The 22,782-nt window shown below is 40.6% G+C and overlaps 2 protein-coding genes across 3 annotated transcripts; both read right to left on the reverse strand.

The window, feature by feature from the left end:
- Positions 1-419: 419 nt before the first annotated feature.
- Positions 420-10,352, reverse strand: LOC133900104 (probable histone acetyltransferase HAC-like 3). 2 transcript variants are annotated; one of them, XM_062341229.1, is made up of 17 exons: positions 10,185-10,352; positions 9,351-9,520; positions 7,928-8,036; positions 7,337-7,580; positions 7,075-7,254; positions 5,939-6,963; positions 5,443-5,718; positions 5,091-5,366; positions 3,706-3,834; positions 3,407-3,607; positions 3,162-3,304; positions 2,794-3,079; positions 2,574-2,713; positions 2,215-2,293; positions 1,753-2,097; positions 1,143-1,363; positions 420-1,027 (listed from the first exon to the last, which is right to left on the reverse strand). In XM_062341229.1, exons 2-17 carry the CDS (start codon positions 9,503-9,505, stop codon positions 973-975), a joined length of 3,864 nt encoding a protein of 1,287 aa, XP_062197213.1. In that variant the 5' UTR covers positions 9,506-9,520; positions 10,185-10,352; the 3' UTR covers positions 420-972. The 2 variants fall into 2 exon arrangements, with proteins under 2 accessions (XP_062197213.1, XP_062197212.1); XM_062341228.1 differs by having other exon boundaries at positions 1,143-1,366.
- A 2,910-nt stretch (positions 10,353-13,262) lies between these two features.
- LOC133901028 (putative pentatricopeptide repeat-containing protein At3g23330) lies at positions 13,263-13,763 on the reverse strand. The gene has a single exon (XM_062342321.1). The coding sequence runs from the start codon at positions 13,761-13,763 to the stop codon at positions 13,263-13,265; it is 501 nt and encodes a 166-aa protein (XP_062198305.1).
- Between the last annotated feature and the right edge of the window lie 9,019 nt (positions 13,764-22,782).

A 22,782-nucleotide genomic window follows, 5' to 3' on the forward strand; every position in this document is an offset into this window, starting at 1 on the left:
TGATACTTTTATCTTGCATGAGACACAATATAGGCACCAAATGCTATAAGAAAAAGGGAGCGGTAGGGTGAGTTTTGGAAAAATGTAGTGAAGGATATAAATACATGATACGGTTACAAACCTTAAAGTGGTAGAAGTTATAAGATCACGAGGGCCAGCCCTCCTCGCAAGTCGCAACCAGCCCATGCCAACCCTTTGGAACAGCTTCGCTTCTCGATGAACTTCCTCCGCTTCCGGACGCAGATTCATCACACAGCTTTGCACGTAGAGGCGAAGGAGCTGCAATCCTTTGCAAATCGCAACCACGAGTCCAAATCCAACGAACCAAGACTCCAGTGATGATTATTCATCTAATTTACTTCAATAGACGCGGTTCCACGACTATGAAATAATATGAAGAAACTCGGGACAAGCCGGGGAAAAGGTGGGCAAATATACACATTCATTATTCATTTGATTTTATTTGGATATCGCCACTGCACAGCAACACTGAACAAAAATGTGGACTTGTTCAGTACAATCTGGAACAGAAAAGAAAGATATAGAAGAAATGAAACCATCTATTCTGTTGATCCATCTATGAACTGAAAGGGAACTATATGTACATGATATGTACGGACACTAAAACAAACGTCAGATTGCCTATGTATGTAAGCTTCCGTTGGTAATTCCCTCAATGAATTGGGTAAATTAGAGAAACACCAGTTCAGGGCAGCCACTTGACAGGCCTGCCTTTCATCTGCCAATGACAGGAAAACCAGCAAAACAAATAACTCGGCCACAGCCACCTCCCCACCACCACCACCACCACCACCGGCAGCAGCACCACGTCACCATTTATTTACCTCGAAGTTCGTCACCACGACCACAATTTATTGCATTTTCACCAACAAAATTTACTGGTTAAGGAAAAAAAATCCAGTAATAGCTCACTTGTCTATACAAGAAGCTGAATTCTGATCCGCTGGCCTTCTACAACATAGGCTCAGCAAGCTTCTTTTTTTCAGTCATGTATAATTTTATATCCCTGCAAGGGTTACAAACATTTGTGGGTGAGCAAAATTCGTGAAAGGGAGTTTATCAAACAATGCAGATGTGCTTCGAGAGAAGAGCAGAATAAGGCAGATGAAGCATGGTTTTACCTGCATCTGGGAACCAAACAGTCCACGTGATTGCAATCTCTTGAGTGGCTGAGCAGAAGTTTCCACATGAACACGCACTTCTTGCAACCTCCCCAACTGTGAGCTCGGATATCACATCGTACACCATGGAAGAACAATTTCTTCAACGTTACACAAATCTGCGAAGAGCAATTACGAGGATCGAAGCATCTCGATGCATGCACCAAGCCTTCAAAGTAGTCCTGCTTTGAAAACATGCACAACATTCACAAGAGACAGAAGAAGTTTATTCAAGATGAAATCACTACTTAAGAATCTCAAAGCCCAGAACTATTTTCAACACTGATTATGATATTCGAGATGATTAATGTCAACAGAAGGAATCAATGGCACTAATGGATGAAGATAACACCTTCAGCACTTACATATGTAACAGCAAATTTCCCATAAAATATCTTTTGAAAGAAAAAAATCAATCGAGAAAAGTTGTAGTAAGAAACATCCGCCAAAACCTGCTACCTATGCCCAAAATAATCTCGTAACAAAATCCAAGTCAAAAAGAGAACTTTATTTACCAGGGAACACAACATAAGATATGCAGAAGCTTCGGTTGCTATTTTAAGAGGGATACCTCTAGAGTGTTCTTCTGCACTGTTTTGTGATTGTCAGTCTGTCTCAATTCATGAATATGCAAACTTTGACCACTTTGTTTATAGCATGGATCACAAAACTTGCAGCCTAGGCACACTAGGCAACGCCACGCCAAGCATTGATCCATGGCATGGTGGCAAGCAGAACAAATTGAATCATGTAGAAGATAAAGAATCATCATTGTAGAGTGTTTTGCTCGCCGGAGGGTATCAAACTGGTACTGATTGTCTTGACAGTGCTTCAAGAAATCTATTCTGCTGTCAAAATACTTGCTTTCCATTGTTGGGTCTCCATCATCAGTCTCCGGAAGAGGTCCTACCTCTATCTGTTGGACAGTTAGCTACTGCCGTTAGTATATAAATTATATCATGCATATATTAAAAAGAACTGGTTGTCTTGTTTCATTGATGAATTTGAGCCCGAAAAATGCTTGCATACATACCCTTTGAAATGCATGCTTCTGTTTCGTTGTAGCTGGATGCCTGTCCTTCTGTGCGGTATTTTGCTCCTCGGCATGACAACTACGGGAATCAACAATGTTATCAATTTGAGTAAGCACCAAAAATAGGGAGCAAGTACATTCACATTTGCCATTGATTGACAAACAACGAGCTTAAAAAAGTTGGAAGTTGATGGGTGCATGGGCCTAAGGCATAAGTGGAGAATACATGCGTGAAGTCAGACATTTTTTTCACAATAACAGGAATTTACTCTGCAGCTCGGTCATAAACAATCATGATCTCATTGTAGATGATCTGAGTAGTGTCAAACATGATAATTGTGATCAGAAAAAATGCTTACTTGTCACAAAGATGGAAGTTTTTACAGCTGGTGCAAACCCAACTTTTACCAGATATAATAGGTTGGTGACAGTGCTTGCAAAACTGCTGCAGACAAAGCATAATAAAGTCATCTTTCATGGTGCGCATCCTTTCTCCAAGCTGGCAACAATGAAAAATCAGATGTTAGGTGCCTATAAAATGCTGTAAGGGGGAGAAAATCACAAAACAAATAAACCAACCCTGTGCACAAGCAAAATATCCTCAAGGTTTCCTTTTCTGTCATCACGTTTGGCAACACGTAAGAGCCTTCCTACTTGCGTCTCTTTCTTCTGTGAGGTGTTATCATCTTTCTTCTCAAGGAGTTTCTCTGCTTCCCCAGGCCAGAAATCGTTCTCACAGTATGGCAAGCATGCTGCTGAGATATTGGCCTTGCATTCATTGGTAGGCTGAAGGAAAAAGTCATAGAGTGTATTGCGCTCCACAACTACACCCTCCTTAACAGCCTTCTTTATCAAGTTCTGGTACCTAAAATTATTAATAAGAGACAAATGAAAGCCCATAAATAATTAATTAGGTTTAAGCATAATATCATGTTAGGAAGACAAACCAGCTCCGAAGCTTGTCAGACTTGGGCATCTTTTGTGCTGTTGGGTGACAATATAAAACATAATCATCACGCTTGGTAGATGGGCAAGCCCATATGGAACAGCTTACAAATCCTCGTTTCTTGCAGTAATCCAGATAACCAATCTAAAAAAAAAGCATTGGAAGAAATATCAGACTCTAGAAACATAAGTTCATTATGCAAGCGAAGACCAATAAGTGTTTGATGATTATTCGCACTTCTCATACCAAAATTTCGTGATACACAAAGGTACGGAGAGCTTCCCCACTTGCAGATTTGATTTCAGGTCTGAAGTACTTGACAGAATCGATATATGCAAGATAAACATGCCTTTGATTTGGTGATGGGCAATCTGAACCGTACTCTTGTACATACATGGCAAACAGACAAACATCTACACCATCAATCTTTTGAAATAACAGAATAGCCTGCATATAAGACAGAAATCAGTACAAGATAACTATAATTACCAACTAGATAGCAATAGTTATCGATCATGGTCAAAAGTAATCGATCATCCAACAACCTTTGATCTGTAAGGAAATTCACAAGGGTACTTTTCTTGTTTAAAGAATTCTTGAAAACGCGCTTGGGCTTGGAATACTCTGTCAGCTGAAGAAACCACTCTAACTGTAAGACCTTCAACTCCTGGTACCTAAAATTGGAACACAAAGGACAAAAGTAAATAAGCTTACCCCAGAGTGAACATCAGTTTAAAATACAACTCCTGGAGGCAAAAGCAAATAACATAGACCAGCATAGGTAGTCTGATGTGAGTAAGTATCAGCAATCACAACCTTTTCCAAAATCTTAATCTTCCCAAGTTTTGGATAGGATTGAAATATGACCAGGATAGCCACATCAATTTGGTTGGGCAAAGACTCACTGATGCTGGGAACACTATGCATGCAGACCATCCTATATTGGTGTCCAATGAAATGCAAACACAACAACTCACCAAAAGTCAAAAAGAAAAGATTATGAAAAGCAATGAACAGTAGCCTATTAAAAATTATGTAACACAGTATTGATGCATCATGAAAGCCAATTAAATGTGCATTGCAAATGCCACACCAAGACAAGGATTTCCAACCAAACAGAACAGAGTATGACTATAAGGAAACAAGAACCAAAATTCATTTCAAGTGCAGATACATTTTTGGTTCAACAATTAAAGTGTAGCAGAGATGCGTATGTTGCGATAGATTTGTTGCCATAGAAGAAAGAATCGGATCCGAAATAATGGTATATGTGATAGGGTAGGGGTAGCGCCAATTGAAGAAAAACTTGTCCAACATCGGTTGAGATGATTTGGACATATCCAACGGAGGCCTCCAGAGTCACCTGTGCATGGCGGGATACTGAGACACGCTGGTAATGTGAAAAGAGGTAGGAGTCGACCAAACCTAACATGGAAGGAGACTTGAAGGAAATGGAATATCCTCAAAGAACTATCCAGTATCCACGGATAGAAGCGCGTGGAAGTTAGCAATCCACGTGACAGAACCATAACTTATATATCAGTCTCCTTGTACCGTTATTACTTTTATTTTTTTACTATTACTAGTACATTTATTATCATTATTGTTTTCTCATCAACTTTTTAGTCGGATCTTGTGGGTTTCATCTCTAGCCTACCCAACTGGCTTGGGACAAAGGCTGTTGTTGTTATTGTTGCATATACATTTTTGGTACGGAATTACTGAATTCAACAATGAAGATTACAGTAAAAGGACTAACACTGTATCAGATCAACAAGGATAAGAAAGACCCGGCAGCACAGAGAAGTTTATGGAAAACAGAAATAACATTTAAACAGGGGTTAATAGGACTAAAAGTCAAACACTAGGTGTACACTCAACAGTAGCGGATAAGCATGAGTCTTATTTTTTTCCGAAATGTGCGACATACCTCTTCAACACCTTTTCCTGAGGCACTTGCTCTCTGCTGTCGGTCCTGCTCAAGCCTCTCAGAAAGCCTTCGCTCAACATGATCACTTAGTTTAGTTCTTGGCAACTCCCATGCTCCAAGAACAGTGGATGACTCCAGCGAATAAGTATCCCCACAATCCTTTTCCTTCAAGAAACATTTTGCGCAAGTATATTCTGCCTCTTCGTCTACAATTTTTTTGTTAAAAAGAGCACAGATCTGATGTTGCCAAGCTTTGCACTTGTCGCACTGTACCCACTGAATGACACAAGCAAACAAAAGATGAGTAATTAATATATACATAAGAATAACTAGAGATGGAAGGCACCATTACCCATTCAGCCTCAGCATCTGTTTCTGCGTAATTGAATCTCTTATCGTATTTAGCTTTTGAACTACGAAGATGGTGGCATTTGCTACATATAGAAGTTTTATCAGTCCCATTTTCAACTGCAACGTAATAGCAGCCTGTGGAATTTATTATTTTGAAACAGAGACCGCAAAATCGTGGAGGGGGTTCAAAAAGAAGCCTCTCCTTCCCACATAAACTGCATGTATTCTGATCAGGCAAGCCTTCAATTAATTGAAATTCTTCAGATGCCACCTTGCTCTGAAAAATGTAAAGCGAATCATGATCAGGGATACAAACTATGGCTCTAAATAATTAGATACAATCATAAACAACACAATCCAATCTGAATGAAATAAAACCTATGTTCTTAAGCATGGATAAGATCATGTGGAACATGATTATATAACTATGTAATATCTCGGTGACATAGTATGCTGATGCTACAGGATCAAACAAGAAATCAAGTGTATTCACTCACCGGACAAGTATGCTGGTTTAGACTTCTCATGTGATCTCTAAGCTCCTCAGCAGTTAATGCGTAAAGTATGGAAGCCCCTCGTTTTTTCCTTGAATTTAAACTGACCCCTCTTGGTGTCTGATCCAATGCAGCAGTTTCAGAGTATTTCATCTCAATATCACCATTTGCACAGTGCAATTCTTCTCCTGTTTGTGCAGGTGATCTAACAGTATCCATGTTATGCACATCTTCACTGCCAGGTTCAAGCATTTTATTGGTGTCAACATTATTGTCCCCCAAGGAACTGCAACATGATGACTTTGTAGGTAATTCTGTGTTTTCTGATTGTACTGTTTCTCCAGATACACGAGTCTCATTGACAACGGGCTTTTGCTCCTTTGGACTCTCTACTTGATTGACATGGACAAGATTGGGAATATCAGCCTTAAGGCGTTTTGCCGGACGATGCTTGCCAGAAGACTCATCTGAAATAGGTGAGGTTGGCTTTGACACTGTGCTATTTGATGTCTGTTCAGATCTCTCCACTCTCTCGCTCACAGGGTCACAAATACCACAATCAGTTATGAAGCAGTACTGGTAGTGGGAAAAGGGTGTGTTTAAATTCGAGTATTTCTCCCTGCACAAACCTTTGCAGTCCGAAATGTGACAATGTTTTTCTTTCATGTCCATATATCTGTCAACTCCACATTCTCCTTTCGGATATAGACACTTTTTAGTGTTGTCACTGAAGTACAACATTTCATGGCTTTCAGTTGTGACAATTGATTGATTCGATTGCTCAACTGGCTGATTCCATGCACAATCTATATCTTTCTCATATTCTCTGTATAGTTCAAATGATAGTTCTTGACCACCAGAATTTACATTGCAGCCTGTAGAAAGTTTTTGTCCATTTGTTTTAGAGATAGAGTCCATCGAAGATCTGATCACTGTACTGGAACTTGTGGCTGGATCAAACGCTGCTGAGAAAGGACTGGAACTCCCAGACATCGACGGTTGTGGACTATCAATTTGATGAGCATCACCTGGCAATATTCACTCATAAATTTATGATGCAATGACCAAATCAATAGGATGCGCAAATGGTCCTTTATGATCAAATCAAATTTGTAAGGCCAGGAAAGGAAAATAATTACCTGGAAAATGGTCCTTTATGTGGACATTGTGCAATCCAGAACTGACAATCCCACCAAGGCCAGAATTACATTTTGGAAATGCCGGGACACATGGAGCAACTAAGGTGTTTGTACAGGTTTTAGGCCTTCCAGCTAGAGCAAAATTAGCAGCAGTCATATTGTGATCATTTGGTGCATATCCTGCCAAAATCAAACCAATAAAGAATTATAATTTTGAAGGTGTATTGTGATATAAAAGTAGAGAACAGATCGCCCAACATACTCTGAGAAGTGAACACAGTATGTGTAGATACATCTCTTGCACATGAGGGTGCATTAGTAAAACCAGGACCAACTGTACCATGATAGATAGTGGAATCTGGCACCTGTATCCTAGTCAGCTGCTCTAAGTTTTGTGTGGATGAAGTTGCTGAAGGTAACCAAGAATCTCTGTGGCTGTCAAATGATATAGAACTGAGCATAGCATTCACTCTAACTTCTACAGTGTTGAGATCCATGTAATGGAGCTGATAGAAAAAGGACTACATGTTAGGAAGATATTAAAAAATTAATAAGATCTCTTTTTTAGATAATGGAAGTGTAACTTTGGCCTGATAAGACATTTAGTAATTTAATTCGAACAATAATTTCCATAAGCATATCGAATTATTCAGCAGCAACAGTAACATGCAAGAAGCAACAGAAGCAAAACAGAGTACAAGAATAACAAATTTTTATTATGAATTAACTTCAGTTGAACGTGTAGCTGAGTTCTTAAGAGTATGCGATAGGAAAGTAAAAAACTAGACTTAAATAAAAAATAAAGTGGTTTATCATATATTTTAGTTGCATTGAAGCATGAAAGAACACAAACCGTTGTTTGAGCATCTCTGTAGAGTTTTTCATCAATGTTTCTTGAAATTTTCAGGAGATAATCTGGATTGAAGTTACAGAATTCCTCCCTCTCCTTCAGGTACACTTCACTGGATAGAAGAAAAAAAAACATCAGAATATACTGTGTGAGAAAAGAGATATAGACAAAAAAAAAACAAAAAAAAGGAACCAACTATCTCTTTATTAACCATTCTCTTGTATTCCTGAAGAACATTTTAAACTATTGAATTATGTGGGAAAAGAGAGATAAACACTTACATAGATAAAAAAAATGAACCAAGCATCTCGTTTTTCAACCACCGTCTGGTAGTCCTAACGGGAATCTTAAACTAAAAAAATATTGAACTGTGTTGGGAATCAAGTACAATTGCAATTGCACAAGAACAAGGATTGTGTCAAACCCAACCAGTGCACATATTCTGAAACAGGTTATAGTCAAAAGTAAGTGTGGAATTCATGAAGGTTCAGCCGGACATCTATAGTATCACTTCAATGGAAAGCTGAGATGATGTGAAGCTTTTACCACAACAATCATGCAATGAAGAATATCAAGATGTCGCATCATGATATGCTTCTAGTGTAGGTTAGATACAAACACGTACTTCTCACATCATGAACACAGTGTTAATCGTAATATACTCAAGTAGTGAGGTATTAGATTACCTACGCGATATCAGCAAAATATGAACAAAAAGTAGAATCCAGCCTTGTAATTATTGAATATAAAAAGAGCGGTGGACGAGTATATTGTACGAAACTAACAATAGCAGTGTTCCCCTAGGCGAATAGATTATAGTGGGGTCGCAGACCACCACATAGCACCTAATCAGCCTAAAGCAGGCCTAGGTGGGGCTAGCTGGCCGCCTATGCGGGATAAACTAGCAGACCAGCTAGGCAAGATGGTGTCTCCTAGCACGTAAGCTGCGCCTAGGCGGGCTAAGCGGCCACCTAGGGGAACACTGAACAATACATGCAAATGTAGTCTTTGTTGTTACTATCAGATATTTGTATGCAAAATTACGCTGGCAATTGATAGCTCATAATGCCCAAATTAGCAGTTCTGCCTGCATTAAAAAAATGACCAGCCCATCTGGATGATTTTGATGTGGAGTACCAAATTTCATATTCATGCGTATGGCCAACCTACTTTAGATGTGAAGAAATGAACTCATTGTATTGACGTTCATAGAACCACGGAACAATGCATGCTGACATAGACATATATGAACAGCAATAGATTAACTAACATGAAAAATCAAATCTTTTGAACACTAGAAGTGGCAAAATAGCTGTAAAAATGACTCGAACATACCCATGGTGACATTATGTGTTAGTACACAACAAGTATCCATGTTAACAGCATCTAGCGATTTGCAAGTCAAAACGGTGGTTTCCAAACTTACATTCTTTGAGTGATAAGACGGCGAACTAGAGAGGTAGGCTGATCAATATTGTTTAGCTGAAGCATATCAAGTTCTGTCTGTGAATACTGTTGCTGAATGGAAAAGCTGCTGGGTGCATAGCGTAAAACTTCCCCTTGCAGGGTCTGAACCATCATGCTTGTAGTTCTCACCTGAAACGCAGGAATTTATTATTACATCCAGGAATAGAAAAGCTGCAACCACCCACATAACAATGAAAAACGACATATCACTAATGCAACACGGCACGCTAGAAGTCATACTACAAACATATTGTGCAGTCATTGCTTCCAGAGTGCATTGCTTAAGACGGGTAAAAGACGAAGAACTAGTATATATAAGCGCATAAAAAACATGCTCTGAGCATATACTCATCCTGCGATATCACAAATATTGGCATCAAACATGAAGGACAGCATTTACTGACCCCACATTGACCCTCCTACGCCAAACCTACTACACATTGTTACCAATTGGCCAATCAGGAAGCCTCAAGCATAACGGCAACAACATAACAATTCAGCATGCACCAACACAAGCCAGTTCTACAACAACAGACATTATGTTTTATTTTATTTCTGATCAAACAAATATTTTAAAAAATAAAACTAGATAAAACCGCACTACATGGTTAAACGAGAACGCGCCCCGAGGCACGAAGCATCCATCACTAACCCTCGACCTGTAAAAGAGAAATATTCGCACAAGAACGAACGCAAGAAAACCCTAACCCTAAACGAGCTTTACCGCGCTACGACTCCTCCGGCCGGAGATATCAGATCGGATCGGGTCGAGCGTGGGGAGGGAGGGTGTTACCTAGGTATCCCCGGCGGCAGTACGGCCGCGGGGGGCGTTGCCCTAGTCTCCTAGAGGGACGGCGGAGGGGCAGGGGAGGACGACGGCGGCTGGAGGAGAAGGGGGCGGCCGCGGATCGCCTACAACTACGTCACGTGCGCGCAGTCGGCTTGCAATCCACCGTTGGCTCGATCCGACGCTGCTCCTGGCTCCAATCTAGTCTAGAGGCTTCCGGTGCGGGGAGAAGCCGAGTCGGTCGGCCCACAAACAGTTTTGTTCCTTTTTTTTTCTTTTTCTTTTTTCCTTTTTTATCCAAATATCCCTCATTAATTCACCATTTCATATGCACTCAACAATTTCGAACATTTGATTCAAAAATTTCTCAAACGTTGATGATTAGATAGGAGACCTGACCCCGAGTCGTCTCGCTCATGAGGCGACTCAGGGGATCCCATCGCCGCCTCTAGTCCCCCTACCCGGATCCGGTAAGGCCGCTGCTACCATGGCCCGCCGGCGATGGTGGTGGCAGCCACCCCACCCCCACCTCCCTCTGTTTCCTCCTCTTACCCCCTCCCTTTCCCTTCCCTCCTCCGACCCTGTCGTGCGTTGTGCTTGCTCCAACCGGATCCGCCTACGTGGTTGCTTGCTCCAGTCGGATCCGCACTATAGATTGTCGGATCTATCATTCCCTAGTTGGATCTGCGCGAATGCTCGCCTCTTGAGGCATGTTTGCTCTTCAGCTCCGACAGAGGGATGGAGGCATGTGGGTTCATGCACGGCTCTTTGGTTGCTGCCGATGGGTTACGGGTGTGGGGTCTACTGTCCGGTTGGTCGCCATCTTAGCTAGCTCTGCCTGCGGTCGGGTTGTTGCTGCCTGGCGGTCCCAGATGTTGCTGCCTAACGTCCCCGGACAGGCCGTTAGTGGCCCCTAATGCGCCATGCGGTGGCCGACCATTGTTGACGATGGTGTTGGTGCAACCCTAGCGATCATGCCCAGTCGTTTCTTGATGGTGGATGTGTCGCTTGGGCCTCGTGGTTTGGTGATGTGTGCTATTGGTTGTTCTCTTGCAGGTGCCGTGGTAGGAAAATTATGGACGAAAGCCCCGGCAAGCTCCATGCCATTGCCGACAACGTTGATGCTTGCGAGCATCATTACCTTCCTGCCGTGACGAAGCTTCGCCCTATGATCTCTTTGGGTGAAAACCATGTTCCGCTTCCCAAACGAGCAACGATGGTTTCATTGCTGTTTCCTTTCCGAAGGCGTCGTTTCAGAGAATCCCTCTGTTTTTTGTTGTTACAACTGATGGCACTCCTTACAGTGTGCACCATCCTCCGTTGTTGTTTGCCCTTTTGTCTGATCTATTCGTTCTCCTGTTCGGTTGAACTTCCCATCACTTTTCGACGCTTCGCGTCAGAGGCTATGTTCTGACGTCCCAAGAACCCGTCTGTTGAGCTTGTGGTTTGGCGTGGGAGCCACCGACCGAGTTGGGTAGTCAAGCGTGGGAGCAGGGCTCCGCCTGTTGAGTTGTCGGGTTGTTCTGGTCGAGGTGCTAACTGGGCATAGTTGCTTGCGAGGTAGCGTTGCTTGGTGTGAGTGTCGTTTGGTTGATCAGGTGTGCCGATGGTGTCTCTATGTCGGTCTTCTATTTGTTGTATGTTTGTCAGATTGTATGCTGCTTCACTGAACCTTTGTCATCCAATTGTTTAGGGGGCATGGGGTTTCCTTCTTTCTTTCTTTGTCTTTCATGTGAGTTGGGCTCCGTGAGTTGTAATGCAGTGCTTATTAAGATTTTTAGATCGGTTTCTCTTATAAATTGAGTCATTTTCTTTTTAATACAATAACGTGTAGCCCTCCTGCGGGTTCGAGAAATAAAACCTTACATAGACATAGATTTGTTTTCTCTTTTCTTATTGTTCTTTCGGAGTTGATGGCAATCTATGCTACTTAATCACAGTGATAAGATGCATCTGTGTGTGTATATATATATATTGTTGAGTGTCCGTGTATTGCAATGGAAACAAAAATTGCATACAACGATATCAAGAATATGCAAAAGTTATTGCTTATATCAATAGAGGCAATCGCACGCTTGTCTTTCACCCTCTGAGCGTAGCCGAGCAATGCATCCACTAACCATGCAATTGAACCATACTGCATTTGGAATTCATACCTGCAGCGAACAAATAACCTTCGTAAAAATAAGGCGCAACAACCAAGTAGATTGGGAGACTAAAATTTACATAAGATAATATTATTGACTGGATAAAACATGACCTAGAAAGCAAAAACAATTTACGTAAGTAGCACAATAAAAATTTATGATTTTTGTAACATAAGCTTTATATTAAACTACGAAGGTGTACTATTCAAACATGACTATGCAATGCCATCAAACAAATTGATGCACAAATATTTTGTAGAACCATGCAATAACTCTCAATAATATTTCTTCTAAATCTAAAATATTAACTTAACAACAGATGACAGTAACATGCCTCCATAAAATCTTACATGTCACATCATAAAGAACACCGTACAGAAGCAGAACTAATATTTTTAATCACCAAATGCAACCAGCTGTCGAGAATGCCAAAAGGCAGTGACTCAAAATGGTAAGCCAACTCTGCAACCCAGAGAAGTGAACAATTTTTATGGTGAATCAGCAAGCATAATATCATTTAGCACTTGTGAAAAGGAATGTGAATAATCCCATCTAGTCATCTTGGAGTCCCAATACATTAGCTAAGATCTTAATACATGTAAAAGAGAGAGCAAAAACTTCTGAAGATCACAAAATTTTCAAGGCTCCTTTTCATCAATTGCTCACACCCAATACAGAGCACATACAGTAGGAACTCATTTCATGAACATAAGATAATCTCAAATTGCTATTCAATCACCAAAAGTCCTCACAGGGACAATTTACATCCTTAAAATGGTGGAAACGATTTGCATCATGCACAACAATCTCCCTTTAAGCCATCTTTGAAATAAATTAAGTTATTGTGTGGCAGTCAACACAAATTCGGAGATTCTTCATCACATGAATTGTTGTTCCAGCAGGTGTCCTTATAATACCAAACACTATCGCAAGTTTCTCATTGTGACCACATACCACATCTCTTTTGCTCTTCTTCACTATCCTGAAAAACATCCTCTATATTGGGTACATATCCATGGAGTGCCATCTGCTCTGAGAAAACATTCAGTGCACCAATAATCCTGTCATACCAAGGATGCGACCTATCATGAGCTATAAACACATGCAATTCGTTCTTCACTTCAACCCAATTGCAAGCTGGCTCCTTCTTCATACCATTGACCGAGTAATTTGTCCTAGCATACATATCAACTAGGCTATTGCCAATAAAAACATCACTATCAAACCCATTCCTGATAGCAATTCCATGCGCTTCCATGCCTCTCCTGACATCAACAAACTCCACAAAGCTTGGTAGCACACTCGATAAGGTAAACGAGTCAGGCCTAAACCCATCCCTCCACATCTTCCTGACCAAGCCCACAACTTCCTGGTGCCTCCCGTCCTCCACGCACCCTAGCACCAAAGTGTTCCAGGACACCACGTCCCTCTTGGGCATTTTGTTGAACACCTTCCGCACGCTCACCAATGAGGTTGATCTGACGCCTCCACCGTTGGAATGCGAGCCTGTCCCGAGGGCCGATGATACGAATCCGGGCGTTGGCGGTGAAGCGATCGGCGAATGTGCCGACGACAGTGCAAGACTTGAGCGCTGTGGGGAAGGAGGCTGGGACGTCAGTTGTTTTGATTACATGCTATGGTGATTGTAGTATGTTGCAACGGCGGCGCGGAAGAGCAGCGCATATTTAGCCGAAGAAGCCATCGTCGACCGAGGGGCGGGCAGATGAGATAGCGAACGGAGAGGCGAGCAGCGGAGCAGCGATGGCGGCCACGGGAGAAGCGGTCAGTGATGGTGGCCGAGGCAGATCCGATAGGCGCGAACGGCGACGGCGACGATCGATGTGGATCCACTAGATGCAGATGGCCACCGAGCGGTAGATGAACCGAGTGGCCGAGGAGAAGCGTGTGGTGCGTGGCTAGGGGTGGATCCGCTTGATCTGGACGAGAAGCATGGTGAAGGAGACCGATCCGGACGTTGATTGTGCGGAGGAGCGTGTTTTGGGGAGGGCAGGACGTGCCGAGACGAGAGCATAGGTACGCGGAGGAGGCAGAATGCGGAGTCGCGGACGGGAAAGAGGGCCCACTTTCAGAGCTCGGGGAGAGGTGGCAAGATGTTCTGCCTCCTGATGGGAGAACCATTACGTATTTTTTAAGTAGTATATATATATATATATATATATATATATATATATATTATAACTCTTCTTTTGCTTTCACCGTCCCTGATTCCAAGATGTTCAAATAAGGTTCGCAACCGAGGGAGTGTCGGCTTTGCAGGGATCTAGGAACTTTCCAGTGACCTTATTAAGTTTTCCTAATAGAATAGGATGCGCTCTTCTGTTTCCACCACCATCTTAATTGTCTCTGTTGGCTAGCCTAATTGAACCAACAAATTTGGTATTTTTCAAGCGATTTTGCTGGCAGATTTCAGGATGGATACACAGCTTCCAACGCTCTTTTATAGCCAGATGGTCAGCGCTATTTCTGCGAACGAAAAGGAGTTCGTTACAAGAAAAGAAATGCGAAATTGACTTGAGTTCGAACTTCAGGAGCAGGAACCTGTGACTTCTCATACTTGACCTGCCTCACTCCTTGTCATGATCATGACGAGAAAATCACGCATCGGTTCCTTTTATATCATGCGAAGTTGGCTCCGAACCCTTTGTCATAATCAGTAGGATTTATCCAAACCAATCCATCATACCACTCACGTTCTGCAGTCTGCAGCTGCAGCAGAAATTTTCTGGGTTCTGAAACTATTGAGGCGGGCTGGTCTGCATTGCTGATACAGTGAAGCCCATGCAACTATATGGAAACTATTTACAGAGACGGTTCGTAACTAATTTTTATAGATATTTAATGTAACTATTTCTGATCGAATGCCTGTGAAAATGAATAATTTTCACATACATGAAATAGATCATCTGTGAAAATAGTTTTTCACAGACAGTTCCTTACAAGAACCGACTATGAAAATAGATTTTTACAGACGGTTCACTTTAGCGTCCGCCTATAGATAGATAGATTTTCACAAGTGGTTCACTTAAAAAATCGTCTTTGAAAAACTATTTTATTCAAAAAATAATAAGCATATATTTTATTCTTTCCAGATTTTAACATATTTTCAAGATAAATTTTAACAGTATTTGATTCAACACAAGTACAATAATATTCACAAGTATACATATTATCATAATTTACATCACAAGCCAACATTACTAAGAGCATTTCCTCTCGCACTCACAAAGCCTTGGATGGCTAGACAATTCACCTCCGAGATCGAAGAATATGTCACTTTTGTGGATGACTTCGTGCATGATAAATCGGCACATATCATGTTGGACGTTTTAGATATCTTCATCTTTAAGAGAGGTGTGAGTACATTCAATCATCTATGCCTGAAATAAAAACACAACTAAAAAAGTTTTCACTACTAATAACGAAAACGGAACCAAATAATAATATGTAAGCGCAATGATGACTTACATCCTCAGGTTCGTTGTGTACCTTAGGTTTACCCTAAGAAACTGGCAAACATAGTATCCACAAAGAACGGTATCTAAACCTTGCTTGTGGCACTTCAAATAAAAACACAACGTATTCGTTAGTTCAATAAGACTCTTCGTCGTAAATAGTGAGATACAAGCATTAGAAATGTGTTATTGCCGGAAAGTGTGTATGGACCGTTGGAAGAAGTGTCTTCTTCATTATGACCAACATTACTCTTCTTCTTCGTGTTGGCGGAAGCATCTTTATCCTCACAATCATCCAAGACTTCGTACTCTTTACAGTAGATGATACAATGGTTCAGATATGCGTGTATTTTTTGCACATCCAATGACAATAGGCAGATAAGCTTCTTCACCTGATAAGTGGTGGTGGGCAAGGAGTTAGACTTTGAAAGCATGTTTGCCAAGAGACTCAACAGATCCGAAAAACTCTTGTCGGACCATCCATTGCTAGGCTTCAACCTTAGAAGTTCAAGTACCGAATGCAACACCGTGAACTCCTTATCACAGCCCTTCGATTCCTCATACAAAAATCCATTCAATGCCTTCTGTAACGCCTCAAAATTATGTAAACCCCTCCTATCCCTTAAAACATGCGGTTCTGCGTGGCACAACATTTCCTCCAGATCGAAATCAGCATCATCATCCATCATAACATAATGTCACCTTTGACACCCTCATCATCACCATCCACTTGATCAACAGCGATATCATCGTTTGGTTCGCATTACGTTGTTCGTCGTGTTTGGAACAACATGTGTAATCCTCGATAAAAACCTCTTAAGATAAAGTGTGATTTGATTATGTTTGATTTGTCTTATAATTTTTTGTTCTTGTAGTCAAAACATGGACAATATATTTTCTTTGTCTTCTTAGTCAAAGCGACCTTCTCGGCGGCTTCAATAAAAGCAAAGAGTCCATTGATATATATTTCTCAATGTCTTGGCGCATCGTACATCCATACTCTTTCCATCTTTAACATCAACCACAAAATTATATACATAAATTAATTAATAAGAAAATCATAATAAAAAAGATTTTTTAAAAAAATGGGAAAAATTGTGCTTGTTATGATTGTAATGTGTCTACGTAATTGAATCTACAATGAGAAAAATTGGCTCAAAACAATATAAATTCATTACTCTCTCTCTCCATCTACATCTAGATCTAGGTCTACATCTATCCAAAAATCTCCATTCATGGTAAAACCTCCTAGAGGATATAAAACATCAATTGAAGCTACATTTTTGTAATATAATGCTATAATCATGTGAATCTACACAATTTAATCAACATTGGCCACAAATTTTAGCTAATTTGAGGATCTAAGTGGCTAGAATCATGAGCATCTCTAGATCACATCCAAACCCTAATTAAACCTTAAATCTAAATCTAGACTTTAAAAAGATGCTAGCTAGGGATGAGATATCATTACCTTAGATGCCTCATCTAAAAAATTCAAAAACAAGACCTTCTCCCCCTCTGTTTTCAAATCTCATTGCTGCCTCCGAACTGCTCTGTTCGGACAACGAGCTCTGTCTGAATGAAGCTTCCCCCGTGAACAGCTACTGTTTATGGAGATATTATCATAGACAGTTCACATAAGGAACTGTATGTGGAAACAAATTTCCAAAGGCAGAGTAGTAGGTTGCGACCTTGTGAGGTTGTGGACCGCCTGGTGGTTCCTTATATCCATTATCACAGGAGGTTAACATAAGAATCCACCTGTAGAAATGCGACATTTCCGTAAGCGGTTCCTTGTGTAAACCACATATAGAAATAGAACTATTTCCACATACAGTTCACATAAGGAACCACCTGTGAAAAATAATTTTCATAGGTGGTCCATAACAACACAGGCCCGTAGCCTACTATTCAGGCAGTTTATCATATGAACTATCTGTAAAAATAAAACCTAGGTTTGTTATATTGTGCATCAAAATAATTGTCTTATTTTACCATATGTGCATCAGGATAAATTCTAGAAATATTATAGTAATAGTCTTATTTTGACCATATGTGCATCAGGATAAATTGAGTTCTAGGACCAATATTTATTTTTAAATTTTGTATTTGGTATCATCATCATTTAAGTTCTAGTTTCATCTATACCGTCGAGACCGGTTCAAGAAACAAACCAATCTCATCTATGTGCTGAGCCTAGGAATAAATTCCAACACATAGTGACTTCAATGATGATAATCATTACAATATCTATACTTAATTGAATTAACCATCTTACAAAAAGTGATCTTTAAAGGTTGAAGAACCAAATAAACTGTAGCGGAGCTAAACGAACTATGAAAACTCTAATCTTTTACGACTTTTCCACCTGCATCATCGATGTAGAAAGAATCTTAGAATGATCAACATTCAGTGTACTCCTCGATATCCTCTCCAACTTAGTGTTTGGTGATAGCAAGAGTGATCACTTGTCGTACTCAGCAAGTTATGAAGGAAATAGTATGCATATCAAGGCTTGACAAGAATAAGGATAATATGGCTCTCTTGCATAAATTAGCATAAGTAAAAATATTTGAAAAATAATAATAATTAAGTGAATAACAAATTACCTCAAGATTCTATCCATCTTGACTTAATCAACTAACCAACACCTAAACCGAAGTTCCATTTTCACTAGGGTTGAACCCTTAATTATAGTTCCTACCACTATGGTTGACCATCCTCAACCATGATTTCCACAATCACAGCTGACCTGACTAATCAAAACATCAAGTTATAATCATGGTAGATTTTCAGTCCTGCTCATGACCGTGAGTATGGCTAAATATTTAGTTTTAACTCTGCAAAGGTTGTACTTTATCCACAAGACATTTCATCCCATTTTTCCAAGCATCAATTGGCTGACAAATAACTCTTATACACTATCGTGGTGTGCGCTAGGAATCCACTACAAAGCCCCCTCTCAGCACATGTGTACCCGCTAAGATTTCACTATCGCATGATTCCACCTCAACAACAGAAGCCCCTTCTTGCGCCTTTCGGATCCCAAGACATCGTCCATTCACTGCTCTTCTGCCTGATCTATACTATGCTGGGAGTAAGCAAAGTAATTAGCTATGCCTATCTCATTCTAGGCTTGTGTTTGTACTATAAATACAGAAAGATCACCCTACGAACCGGTACTTAGATTTGAGCAAGGCTACCACTTTTCCGACCATACATCTCATCATACCACATGTTCAAATCTCTATACCATGTTGCTACAAAAATTATTTCATCATATTTTATCATTGTTGTATAGGACCATTATCCAGTTCGTTGAACAATGATCATGATTACCATCCAAAGCAAAGCTAAGCATCATCTACCCATTTATAACCCAAAATCATGCTATGACGACAAGGATGATAAGGGAAAAATTAGGGTAAAACCTAACACTTGGTATTTGCAATAATTTATTAGCATGCATATTTATAAAACAAAACATTTGTAAAACTAAGATAAAAATGATCAAGAACACAACTTGCCTTCACTGAACTCAGTTGGGTCTTCAAAATCCTAATCCTGCAGACCTTCTAGCTCCTCCTGAACATTGGCGTCTACTCACAATATACGCGTAAGAACAATAAAACATAAACACCAAGATCAAAAAGAACCAAACATCACACAACAAATATTATTATCACAAGATTACATTATTCTAGACAATTCAGCGAAAGAACGGATCAGAACGAAGCTACGGTTTACAAGTTATGATTTTCTAAAGATTAGAACAGGACTAAAAAGATTATCTACAGACAAAATTATGTTGTTAGGAATTTTCTAGGATTTTTCCAAAATCATCTATGATTTTCTGGAATTCTTCTGGAATTTTCTAGTACTTATTTGAATTATAAAAATATTTAAAACTATTAAATAGAATTAGATAAAACTATATAACATTATTAAACATTTTTAGAAATTAATTACATAATAACTATTAATTTTAGTATTATTTTTTCACTGGAAAACTATTTATTGTGTAATATTTAAGCTTTGTGATGTCAGCACACAATTAAAACAAAACGCTGATTAGGCATCATTTGCTAAGATGGCATGACACACAAGCAAAAGCATTGACGTGGCTAGGTGATGTGGCAAGCATGGATGACTATGATTATGGATGCCACATGGCGCACTCGGATTGGCTGGCGAAGGGGTACGGGGCCTTCTAATCTCGACCATCGACTAAAGCTCGGACGACTCACCTTGCTTCTTCTTCTCCCGAGCGAAGATCACGGTGGCGGCGGCGACTCGTCGAAAAATGGCCGAAATCACGTCATTGGTCTCCTGCTACTCCGGCGAACGGTGGAACTCGGACTCTGGCACTTTGCAAACTCTACTAGGCTATGTATAGTCGGTGGCGGCACGCAGTTGAAGCTAACGACGGCGAGCAGCGTCTTAGAGCTTTGGCTCTCGTCAGCAAGGGGCTCTGGGGGTTGATTTCTCGGCGAAAAGCTAGGGAAAAAACTCGTGAGGGGAGGTCAAGTGGTACATATATATAGGCAGATGACTCTCTCATCTCCAATTCGAGTCGGATTTGAAAAGGGACGGCAACAGCTATCCGAACTCGATTCTAGCGACTCGAACGCGCTCGGGACTCTATCTCTTGAGCAAAAGCTCATGTATACCTCCTAGATTCTTTTCTCCTTTGAACCACAGCTTATCTCTAACGCATACTCACGAATTTGATTGAGTTTCCATACGATCGGCGGATGAACTCACATGCACATCTTGTGATTGGCTCGGGCTCTAGCAAAATTGGCACGGGCTCTAGCTTCTAGATGCTTGGGCGATCTGATTGGGCGGTTGGGCGATCACTCTCCGACTCGAACACGGCGATGACGGCACGGGCGGCGGGCGACTAGCTGAGCCGCCGCTGCTGCGGGTTGAGATGGAGAAGAGAGAAGAGAGGGAGAGTTGATACGATGGGCTCGGTTGGGCTGAGTTTGGTTGGGTCGGGCTAGAGCAGAGAGAAGAGAGGGAAGAGAAAAGGTGGGCTTCGGCCTTTTCCAATCTAAAAGCTTTTCTATTACCATTCTTTTTCTCTCATGTGCATACACATGTATTTTTATACTTATACAACATTTATACCACCTATATACTATATTAGCTCACATAGATAAGCAATCAATTAAATATATACACACATATATATGTCTATAAATACTTTTTATAGGAAAATAACCCTCAATGTATACATGTGTTTATACACATAACACATATATGCATATATGTATAAATCACACATACACACTTAGGGATTTATTTAATTTTGCAAAACTCTTTTTAATTTCTTTTAAATTTTTTTATCTTCTTGGTTTTAAGATTTTGGGCTGTTACATCTACCTAAGGGAGCTCATCAATTCCAAATCCACAGTGCACAGGAGATCATCTTCTTTGAAAGCCGACAGGAGATCATCTTCCAGCTCACAAATAGATGTGCAAGTTCGCTACCATTCTGCCATGCATTATTCACCACATAGGGATCGTCGCGCTTCCCGTTCGATCGCTAGCCAACGCGGCTTGAATGACTGCATCAACCATTAGGAGTGGTCGCTTCAACACCCTTCTGGGGTCGAGGATGCAGAAACCAGGAACATTTGCAAGCTCGTCGCATTGTTGGCATGAAGCACATAAAACGACCAGCGCTCTTCAGTTTCCACCACCATCTTATTCTACCAAAAATTGTGCTGCTTTCCATGCGATTTTGGTGGCAGATTTCTGGCTGGATACATGGCTAGCTGCCAACGCTCATTTATAGAATGGGATTGTCTGACTTTGTGTCTCAACGTCAGAGTCAAACAGTAGATAAGTCTACTACAATAGTATTTCTGACGTTACTGTTTATAAGAATGCTATGCGTAGTTACTGTTCACAAAATATTGTCAAAAATATTATTCATTCATCTAATATAGCTCTAAATTTGATCCATCGCTTTTCAATCGCACGACTAAGATAGAGCAAAATCAGAGACACTGTAACTCTCTAAATTTGCTCCATTAACATTAGAGGATCCCATTACCGCACAGATGACCAGCACTATTTCTGCAAGGGAAAACGAGTTTTTTTACAAGGAGTTGGAATCTGTGACTTCTCGTCGTTAGTTCCTTGTCAGCTGTTACTCGTGAGGAGAAAATGTGATTATGCATCGGTTTGTTCGGTTGTTTTTCTATCATGCAAAGTTCTCCCAGCCCTTGATCATCTGAAATCACGTCACTCACGTCGCACTGTAGTGTGCAATCGCACTGTTGCAGCACAGTTTTTCAGAATTCCGAAGCTATGGAGACGGACCATGTTGCCGACACAATGTTGGGCCCGTGCTGCGTCCATGAACAGACCCGACTCCCAACTGCTGCTCCATGTGAGACCATGACCTCCACGCAGGCCTGTCGAGACTTCGCTCCCAGCTTTAACCTGACCCGACCATCCGATTAATCAAAATCTCATCAAATTAATGTATGTTTGCATTACTACACGCTCACATTTGCAGTCCTTTTTTGCACTTCACAATTTTTAGAGATAATAAGTTCAAACTAACATTATGGAGAATAATAATTTTTAGAGATACTAAGTTTAAACTAACATTTTTTAGAAACACAATACAACTAATAGACACGTACACATACTCACATAATATCTAATAAAAACTGGAGATGTAGAGCTTGTAGATTAACAAAATCACCGTAGGTGCCTCGCTGTCAACAGGTATGTCGACCAAAAGAAAATTTCACCTTAGTGAAACATACATGAGATTTGATCGCTGATGGGCAGATGTACAAATACTTCCACTAACCATCCAAGAAAAGGGTTAGTTTCTCGTCTCGACTTTGTGCTTAACTATTTTGTAAAGAGGGTCGGTTTATGCATTACACTTACATTGGAGTGTAAAAAACACTAATTTCAGCAAATAAATGGTTCCTTTCACACCTTTTACGTATTTAG

The sequence above is a fragment of the Phragmites australis genome, chromosome 19, assembly GCF_958298935.1.
Source record: "Phragmites australis chromosome 19, lpPhrAust1.1, whole genome shotgun sequence".
Taxonomy (NCBI): domain Eukaryota; kingdom Viridiplantae; phylum Streptophyta; class Magnoliopsida; order Poales; family Poaceae; genus Phragmites; species Phragmites australis.